Consider the following 10552-nt stretch of genomic DNA (forward strand, 5'->3'; position numbering starts at 1 on the left):
CTATTTTAACTGTCAACTATTTTAAAACACTCATAGCACCTCACCATTTTAACTATTCATTTTTACTATTCCATTTCAATATTCATTTCCAAATATATTTTATTTTATTTTTATTTTTATTCTTTATCTCACATTTATATTTTTCAATGTTTGTATTTTTCTAAAGATCATATTTTTGAATATTTGTCTTATCATAATGGTCATTTTTAAAAAAAAATTTGTATTTTCCTAACGGTTATATTACTTGATTGTCTCCAAGGGTTAGCTTGTGAGCCACGCCTAATTAAGCAGAGGTCACTAGCTCAAATTATATATATATATATATATATATATATATATATATATATATATATATTACTTGATTGTCTCATTTGTATTGCTTTGGAGATTATTGGGTGTCTCGAATTACCCATTAATTCATTCTAATTCCAGTACATCATTCATTTCTCATAAACACTTCCTTCATTCCACAGTCCAATTTCTAAAAGCATATACGTTACATTTTATACAAATAGAAAGATAGAAAAATCTTTACACTAGGCCAGAAAGATTATTAATGGGGCTGGCAGATCAATTAACATCTGGGAGGATCCAGGGATCCCAAACCCCCATAAACTACGGACTTTCATTTTTTTCCAATTTTATAATATGATGAAGTTGAAATTAAGGAACTTCGAATTGGTAGGCGTTTGAAGCTCTTAAAAATTAATAATTCTTTTTTCACACAAACGTAAGAAGTATGAGTAGTTAATATAACATTGATGGACTCAAACTCATAGGCTTAAGCTTTTGGGTTATGTGGTGTCTCAACATACTATATTATGGGCTCACTATAAAAACTCTCTAATGTATCAATCTTCCTAACAAATGGTATCAGAGCCGATGGTGGTATGCAATATGGTGGAGTGGCGCAGGAGCAAGCACATGCACAGGCAAAAGGTGCTTGGAGTGAAGGGCAAAGGTTTCTGGAGTAAGAATAAGTGTGCAAGCTGTGAACATAAACGAGGGTCCCTAGAGAATGAGCAAAAAATATGAGAATTCACGGAGTAGGGAAAAAGGTGCGTGATGCAGGTAAAACCCACATAGCCTATGAGTAATCTTGGACATGGCCATAAGATTGATAAAATGCTTCAGTTTGAGGGGGAGTATAGCAATGTGATGATGAACTCACCCATAAAAGGGAGATTGTCGAATATATATGTGTGAGTGTAAAAATGATAGAGCCCTACATTGAAAATATGTAAGAAGTGTGAGTAGTTAGTATGGCATTGGTGGACCCAAACTCATAGGCTTAAGCTTTTGGGTTATGTGGTGTTTCAACATGCTATATTATGAGTTCGCTAAAAAGATTCCCCAATATATCAATCTCCTGTATCAAGAATTTATTTATTCATTTGTTCTTTTATAATTGAATCTTATTAAAGTTCAAATTCAAGTTATCACCATGCATTACTATCAGATACAAGACTTCAAGGACACATATGTTTATACCAAACATTTATAGGAAACTAGAAGCAGAATAATTGGAGACTTATTTGTAAAGTTCCATGACTCCCCAAACATTGTAGACAAGGCAGTCAACATGAAAGCCCGAAAATCCCGAACTCTTGCTCAAGGCCTCGAACTCCTTCGCAGTTCTTTCCTTCCCTCCAAGGCTAACAAGCATGATATTATCAGTGGCAGAAACAAACTTAGCACCATCAGTTGACTCAGGTGCATCTGGCATTACATGGTCAATGATAATCACCTTTCCATTTTGTTGTAGTGCTTTATTGCAGTTCTTTAAAAAATTTATGCAATGTTCATCACTCCAGTTATGACATGTAGCCTACAATATAATACATGAAACATGCAAAGTGGTGGTCATGATCTCTTCGTTTTTTTTTTTTGCAGTTAAAAGCCATGCCAATCTTCTTTCAAATGTCACATAAATGGTTCATTAACTGACCTTTATCATAATAGCGTCACCTGTTGGAACACTTACATACATATCTCCTCCAACATGCTCAATACCTGCATAAAATTTGACTTTGCTCTTCAACATCTATTTATTATTTTAGGATAAATAAGAAGTAATTTATTAAAATGAAACTAATGGGGAAAAGAAAAAATGGGGAGACCAGCCATTAAGCCCCAAAACCATCGACACAACAAAATAACAAGAACACCTAACATCCCAAACATGCACAGCTCGAGGGAAAAAAAACACCAGATAAGCCAAAACAAGCACAAACAACCTCACTAAACCAACACAAACCAACACAAAGCCAGACTATTTGACTATGAATACATACCCCAGGACCAGAAAACACCCATTACAGGGAACACGACCACCATCAGATCGGGCGTAGAACAAGGAGGATGGGAAGGAGAATGAAGCAAGGAGGCGGGGAGGGGGAGAACTCAGAGGATAGAACAAAGGCATTTCAATTTTGTAGTCTCAATTGATCATTTTCTTCAAATAGTTATTGGGGTTGGAAGAAAATTCTGAAGCTTAGGAGGATTGCAAGATCGTTTTTCTGCATTACGAATTAGGGAATCGGGAAACATTTTCTCTTTGGCATGATTGGTGGCACCCCCAAGAGGAGTACTGTTCGAAAAATTTGGGCATAGAGTTATTGTGTACGATCCAACAAGTCATGTTGATGCAAAACTCTCTAGTATTTTGGTTGATAAACAATGGGTTAATTTGGAGGCCTGCAAGATCAGAAGATTTAGTGTGAATACAGAGTTTTATTCCTTCTATCTAGATTGGTGATTTTGATAAACCTTCTTAGATGCCCTCTAAATCAGGTAAATATACTTCTGAAACTTGGGAAGTAATTAGATTCAAATTACCAATGGTTGCATGTTTGATAAATGTTTGGCTTTCATGAGCAGTTCCAAAAGCAAGCTTCTATACTTTGGTTGACAATAAAAAATCGAGACTGGCTACCGGAGTTAAGATGTTGAAATGGGGATATACAGGGGACCTTAAATGTGTGTTCTGAAGAAATTGTATTGAGAGTAGAGATCACCTCTATTTTGAATGTGGATTTACTAAAAGACCATAGAGGGGAATTAATGAGGAAATGTATGTAGGGTGCTCCTGATGAAACACATTGGGAAAGAATTATGGATGGGGGATTTAAAAAGCAAAAAGGAAAGGATTAAGGGCAGTAATATGTGAAAGCTGGTAATGGGAGCAAGTGTATAATTTTTGGAGGGTAAATAAAGTCTGAAGAAAGCATAATGAAGGCCATTTCATGGAATGTAAAAAATAGAGTGTTTTCTAAGCTTGAAAGGTTTTAATAATTTTGAGTTGAATATGGTTCTTTGTTTTGTATGGGGAATTCCCCTCTCTGTTTTGAATAATTAAGTGAGTAGTGTGATGTAATTTTTTGAATTGTAAAGGTGTTGAATGAGTGGTTAGGAGTGAGTTGGAAGTGCTAAGATTTTTCAGCCTTTAAAGTAGTTGCATGAATATGTCATTCATCATAGTTATTTGGGGTTAGGACCGGTTCTATAAATTTTGAGGCCTAAGGCAATAATTTTATATAAGAAGCTTTCTTTTATTTAGAAAAACTAATTAAGTAGTATTTATTTAAATTTCTATATTATAATTTTTTTTTTTTTTTTTAAATCCATTCATCTCGTTTTACTAATTAAGTTTTTGTTTGGTTCTATTGTTAGACTCTAGATCTCTCACACGCATAGAAATGAATGGCCAACATACAAAATTGTCATAGATAGAGAATACATAGGCTATAAAGTGTCGAAACTCCTTCACGAGAAGAGACAAAATGCACTCACAATTTTCATTGGCTAATATTTAGGGTGGCCTCCTTCTACTTCTTGAGGACTTTTTTTCTCTTCAATTTGGGGGCTTTAGGCAATGGCCTAAATGGCTAACCTATTGAGGCGGCCCAGTTTGGGGCTTAAATGCTTTGAAGATTAAGAGCATGAGGGCTAGTTGGTTTGGCGATCTACAGGTTTATCATATTTGGGGGCAGATGAATGCTATTAAACATGGTATCCAGTTGCATTTAGAGCAGAATTTGATACAGAATATGTATTTCTTGGGAAGTTAGAGCTCATATTATTGCAAAAGGTAGATTCAAGAAGATTGCTGAGAACCTTAGTGATGTGTAACCAGTGGAGATTACCAGCCTCGATATTCTCTAAATATTAGACTTGAAGTCTCATGTTTTTGTCTTAGGTTTGTCAGTTTCAACACATGTAAAAAGTAGTTGTTGTGGTCTATAAGTTGATCTGTTCTTGTTTGTTTTAGCAACTAAGTTCCCACTAGAGTATTTTGTACTTTCTATAATTTTTTTTTTGGGGGGGTAAAAGTTATCTCAATCATAAAAATAAAAAAAGTTATACATCTCATCATCTTAGCTTGCACACTAAATAAGCCTAAAATTGAAAGGGGACATAGGGGTATGGCTATCAAATATTGTATTATAGTACCTGGATAAGATGGCGCATGTTGTATCATATGAGGCAAATCAAAGTTGATGCCTCTAATGGAAGGGTACTTGGAAATGATCATGTTGAGATCTGCTCCAGTACACCCAGCAACATCAACCAGCAATGATACTCCCTCAAATCCTTTGTATGTCTCAAGAACTTTTTTCATCGATATTCCGGAGAGATCAGCCATAGCCTTGTTAAAAATTTTGTTTAATGTTGGATCAGCTTCCATGTATTCGAAGATATTGGTCGTCCCATGGACCTTTTCATATAGATTACCTTCTTCAAGAATAGCATCCTTAAGATGTCGCCTATAATTACAAAATGAATGCCAAAACAGATTGAGTGGTGATATATATGTAGTGTGAGATTAATATATATATTGCATTTGGATTTTTCCTGTTTTTGTTAAATAATGCGTATGTTCAATGGTTGCATATACGTACATACCAAACCTCTGCTACGTTTGGGTGAGAATTAAGTAATGCCATGGAACTTAGGAGGCCGCCATCTCCATTTTGAGCAAAGAATTTGCCAGCCGGTGATACTCCATAGAGTCTCTCAACCCTGCCATCTTCGCAGGTGCGCATAGAGCAAGTAAGAAGTGAGTAGGTTGCAAGTAAACGGAGCATGCGATCAAGCAGAAAAGGGGCATCTGGGTTTTTTGTTGGCAGTTGAGAAGCAATCTCAGAGGGCGACATGTAAGCATCCTGGTTTGCCCGACTAGCAATTATGTCGAACAGGTTGAGCTCAATAGCAGCGGTCAATGCCATGGGAAAGATGTGAGAGGTGGACAAGTGCATGGCATAGAGACATGCATTGTCGTCTTCTTTGTAGTTTTCTGTGGAAGCCATATTTAGTAATTAATTTGCTTCTTTGATTTTCCAGGCAGGGTGTTGAGGTTTGCCGTATTTGTAGTTCAAAAATGCAGACTGCCGTGCTCGGGGCGACATCCAGTTGCCGGCCACTTCTGGATGCCTATTGATGAATGTAATCAACGTCGCTGCACATTTTGGCTGAGCCGCTAAAACTCATCATTTAACGTTGGACTTTTTTGCCTGATCAGCAGCCAAAAATAATGATCAACATTGATGGATTTATCGGCTGAGCAGCTAAAAGTCATGGTGATAGAGGGAATAACTAGCCGTAGGACCAAATTAATAAAAATATTTGATTTAGGTGCTGAAAATTAAAAAAATAAAAAAACAGTTACCGATTTTTTCTTTTAGTTTATTTTAACGGCCGAGATTTAATTTTACTCTCTCTTTCACTAAAAAAGCTGAAAAATCTTTTAAGAGCAATCTACCCCGGCCAAAATAGCTACTGCAGAGCTACAATCCCACAACGTGGCAAATAATCAGACACTCAATGGGAATGGAAACCATCTTTATGGACGGGTCCATAAAAAATGAAACATGATTCTCTCCATTTCAAATAAACTAAATAATATCCAGTTAGTTATAGTGGTCGGAAGAAATAGTTTTGTCTTTTCACTTTTTAAATGGACAAAAATATCTCTCTACCAATTCATTTGAAATGGAGAAAATCCTAATTCATAAAAAATAGTCACATATTCCCAAAAATCGGTATGTGACGTAACGGAAGACTTAGTAACAACAAACCTAAGCGTTTGCGTCTTCTAATCAAAAGATAAACAAGTTTGATGGCTTATGAATGATAAAACTTTGTAAAGTGTTATAAGATAAATTTTCTGATCCGATAATAATTCAATTGAGTGTGTTTTTACTGTAACACCCCCAAAATTAGATTAGTTAATTCAACCTATCTTGGTAGGGTTACTAACAATTCCACCAGTACAGTTAACTATTAATTGATTGAGGGAATCGCACATTAACAATTCAGAGTAAATATGAGTGGAAGGCAAAAATACACGATTTGAAATTTCTATAACCATAAGGCATACAAGTATTATCATTAATCATTGACTTGGAGCTACCAACCATATATATTTAAAATTACCCGTCAAACCTAGTATTGTGAATTGTTCGTCTGACATCTTCATCCTAACAAGCTCTCTTACCCTTATTACGGCCAACCTGCTAAACCATAATTACTGCGTAAGTCTACGACTTAGTAAGCAAAGATTATACTTAAGTACAAAATGAGCTTATGAATTATAGTTTATATCTGGAAGAATAAAAGGGTAATTACTTTTTTACCCCCATGAACTATCATGCTCCGTCAATATGCCCCCATAAACTACAATGCCCACCATCTGACCACATCAAACTATCATTTACTTACCAAAATTCCCATTCGGTCAGTCAACCTTGTTAAATCAAACGGTCAACTTATCATGTGCGCTTCACATGCCGTTTTATTAATTTGTCTCCCACTTTTGCCCTCACTTTGGAGTGTTAAACGACCATTATGCCCTTCAGTTACAAGTTTCAAGATTTGAAAATATCTTCAACAGTTAAACGATGCTTATACCCTTATCATTCCTATTGAAAGATTAAAATACCTCAGCAAAAGGGAATCTACTCATCCGAGTCCCTCAATAAATGTAACTGTATAACCAAACTATCCATTAAACCTACACTTTTCATCTTCTAGAAGTGAAACCCTAGAACGGCTCTACTACCAACTCACGCTTGAAGGATGATACTTACACTAACTTTTGAAGGTCTTGCTCTTGAAGTCGTAGCCCTCACTTAAGATCAGTGTCATTGTAAGTATCGTTTACGTTTTTTTTTAAAAAAAAAACACACACCGCACACACACATTGATTAGCCACATTTTGGTAGTTCATTTTTGCGATAAAGTTTGTTAGTTTTTTTTTTATCTGAAGTGGTCCCGTGTGGTCTTCGATTTCCCGTTTGTTAGTGGCCACATGTATGTATGGGTGATTTATTTATTTATTTATTGTATCTCCATTCTTTGTTTGTTCCTTTATCAGAAGTGGTCCTGAATGATAGTGCAATTTTTTTTCTTTGTGGCCCACATGTTTGGTTGCTCAAAGCATACTATCCGAGTTGTTTTGTCCATCCCTATTAATTGAAATTGAAAATGAATGATAAGCTTCATAAACTCATGCCCAATTATTTTATAGTTATTGTCCAAACTCTAAGTCCATGTGAATATCCTATCCTACACTTTTGTCCCATTAATTTTTTTCCTAATGTATGAAAATTTATGTTGTAGAGTCCAACAATACATTTACACTAGGGGTGCAAAGGCGGTTACGGTTAGCGGTTAGTGGCAATAACCGCTAACCGTAACCGCCCTAGCGGTTAGTAAATTTCACTAACCGCAACCGCTAACTGCCTAGCGGTTAACGGTTAGCGGTTAGTGGCCGGTTAGCGGTTAGTGAAATAGATAACCGCCCGCTAACCGCTTTTTTAAAATTGGGCTTTTTTTTTTGGCTTTTTTTCACCCTCATTTTTTTTTCTTGTATTTTTAATATCTTCTTGGGCCCAATTGCTATAAATATTTGAATTGTCATTGGATCATATGATTAAGTGTTGATCTTATAAACTTACAAACAAACAAAAATACTTCAATTGTAGTTATAAGTAACACATTGTTTAATCCAATGTCAATTACTTAATTTGATATTATATGAATCACATTGTCATTGTCATTGTACATGAATAATTGATTAAGTATTGGAATTGTAATTGGATCATATAGTTAAATATTTATCTTATACATTTATATTATTCAATATGCATATAATATAACTATAAGCAATTATATATATAATTCAAAATTGTTCAAAATTGTTAATTTTCTTCTTTTTTTTTCTTTCAAAAATTGGTTAAATTTCTTTTTCTAAAAAATGTTCAAAAAATATATTAATACTTCAATTGTGATTATAAGTAACACATTGTTGAATCTAATGTCAATTACTTAATTTGATATTATATAATCATATAGTTTCATTAAATTATATCATATGATTCATATGATTAATTATTTAAATTCTTATCATATTTACTTATAATCTTTTTTCTTTGAATTGAACTTAATATCTAATGGTAAATGGTAATGTTCAAACTCCTAAATCCTAAATTCCTAAAGTATCTAATAATGCTTTAATTAAATTGTAGACTTGTAGTTATAAGTAACATATTGTTTAATTCAATTGAATCAATTGTGATTATCATTGTACATGAATCATATGATTAACTTGTAGACTTATGACTTATGAGTTATGTCATATTATATATGTATTATTTATTATTATATAATCATATGATTTAATGATCAAGTCATCATGTGATATAATCATATCAATTATAGTGATAATATATAAATTACTAAAATTATAATGATAATACATTAATACTTAAATTATGTTTATAAGTAACACATTGGTCATTGTTTAATCCAATGTCAATTACTTAATTTGATATTATACGAATCATATCATCATTGTACATTAATAATATGATTCACTTGAAGTCTTGAATAAAGTATTTGAATTGTCATTGAATCATATGATTAACTATTGATATTATACATTTATATTATTCATATACATATGTAGACTTATATAGACTTATAGGTTTATAACATACATTGGAAATAAGTCTCTAGATATTTAATTGTTGTATTAGTATGAATTAGTATACTTATGAGTTATGTCATATTATATATGTATAATTTGTTATTATATAATCAAATGATTTAATAATCAATCTCATGTGATATAATCATATAAATTATAGTGATAATATATTAATACTCAAATTGTGATTTAATTATTTTTAAAAAAAATTGTGATTTAATGATCAAGTGATTATGTTATATGTATAATTATAAAAATATATTATATAAAAAGGCGGTTAGCGGTTAGCGGTTACGGTTAGTAGACCCAATAACCGCTAACCGCTAACCGCTAGGCGGTTATGGCGGTTAGGCGGTTAACGGTTAATGCGGTTAAACGGTTAGGCGGTTAGGCGGTTGGCGGTTATAGCGGTTAGCGGTTAGCGGGCGGTTAAAAACCGCCCGCCTTTGCACCCCTAATTTACACAATAGGAAGTGCCAATGTCATTTTTCGGGTTCATTTGGAGGTAGGTTTGATAGGCGGTAGAAGTGCACATATGTTGGTGGAAAAATATGATTGTTTGATGAGCCATATGATCTAGACTGTCCATCATTTATTGAAATCGAAGCCATAGTTAAGAAATTTGGATACCAACCAGGTGACTTGATTTACTATTGTTAGCCTGATAAATATTTGGAAGATAGGTTGGTACTTATAACATCTCATGATGATGTCATCAGAATGACTGAATGCTTTCTAGGACATAAAGTTGTGGTGTTGTACACTCTATCATTTGCACATGTTGATGATCGAGTAGGTGCAAATGTTGGTGAGGTTGATGAGGATGAACATAGTGATGATAAGGAAAGAACGATGAATGTTATAAATGACCCATTTTGGAAGTCATTTATGAGCAATGAAGACGATGCATGGAATGATGGTGGTGAACCAGTGGCCGGTACATCCACTCGTGGAGATGACACTTCCACATATGGCGATAGGGAGGGTGGTGATGATGGGGAGGGGGATGGTGATGAGCATAATGAATTTGATGCACAAGACACTACTTGTGTTAGTGGCTCAACACATACGGCTAGTTTTGGTGGCCAAATGTTAGAGGGTGAGGAAGAGGATGAGGTATCCTTCAAGTTGGGCAAAAGTGATATCCTGGTAAGTCCCCCTAATAGTAATGATGAGAATGAGCTGGGGAGTAGGCCTAGGTATGTTTGTAATAGTTTAGAGTTTCATGATGCAGACATGAATGACCCCAAATTGGTTGTTGGTATGACATTTACTTCGGTGAAGCAATTCAGACAAGCTGTGAGAACATTCAATCTGTTTGGAGGAAAAAATGTTAAATTCACTAAGAATGATAGGAATAGGGTGATTGGAGTTTGTAAGAGTCATAGTGATGGTTGTCCTCGTAGAGTTTATGATACATTGGTACCTAAGGGCCTAAGGCCATTAGGGAATGAAGATTAGTGTTAGCCTATGGCTATGATACCATATATGAAAATTTTCATAATGAAATGGAAAATTAAAAAGAAAAGTGGAAGAAAGAGAGAAAATTAAGGCAAAGGATTT

The 10552-nt window shown here is 34.3% G+C and overlaps 1 protein-coding gene across 2 annotated transcripts; it reads right to left on the bottom strand.

Moving 5' to 3' along the window:
* Window positions 1-1374: 1374 nt before the first annotated feature.
* LOC132185634 (caffeic acid 3-O-methyltransferase-like) lies at window positions 1375-5571 on the bottom strand. 2 transcript variants are annotated; one of them, XM_059599394.1, is made up of 4 exons: window positions 4906-5571; window positions 4453-4766; window positions 1949-2013; window positions 1375-1828 (listed from the first exon to the last, which is right to left on the bottom strand). In XM_059599394.1, exons 1-4 carry the CDS (start codon window positions 5307-5309, stop codon window positions 1532-1534), a joined length of 1080 nt encoding a protein of 359 aa, XP_059455377.1. In that variant the 5' UTR covers window positions 5310-5571; the 3' UTR covers window positions 1375-1531. The 2 variants fall into 2 exon arrangements, with proteins under 2 accessions (XP_059455377.1, XP_059455378.1); XM_059599395.1 differs by having other exon boundaries at window positions 1524-1719.
* Window positions 5572-10552: the final 4981 nt, after the last annotated feature.

This window comes from Corylus avellana, chromosome ca6 (assembly GCF_901000735.1).
Source record: "Corylus avellana chromosome ca6, CavTom2PMs-1.0".
NCBI classification, from domain to species: domain Eukaryota; kingdom Viridiplantae; phylum Streptophyta; class Magnoliopsida; order Fagales; family Betulaceae; genus Corylus; species Corylus avellana.

Excerpts from the sequence above, each read along its gene's own strand:
- LOC132185634 (XM_059599394.1), bottom strand. The coding sequence starts at position 5,309 with ATGGCTTCCACAGAAAACTACAAAGAAGACGACAATGCATGTCTCTAT. Across the intron at positions 4,767-4,905 it reads CCAAACGTAGCAGAGGTTTG|GCGACATCTTAAGGATGCTA; the intron begins GTATGTACGTAT and ends TTGTAATTATAG. Across the intron at positions 2,014-4,452 it reads ACATGCGCCATCTTATCCAG|GTATTGAGCATGTTGGAGGA; the intron begins GTACTATAATAC and ends AATTTTATGCAG.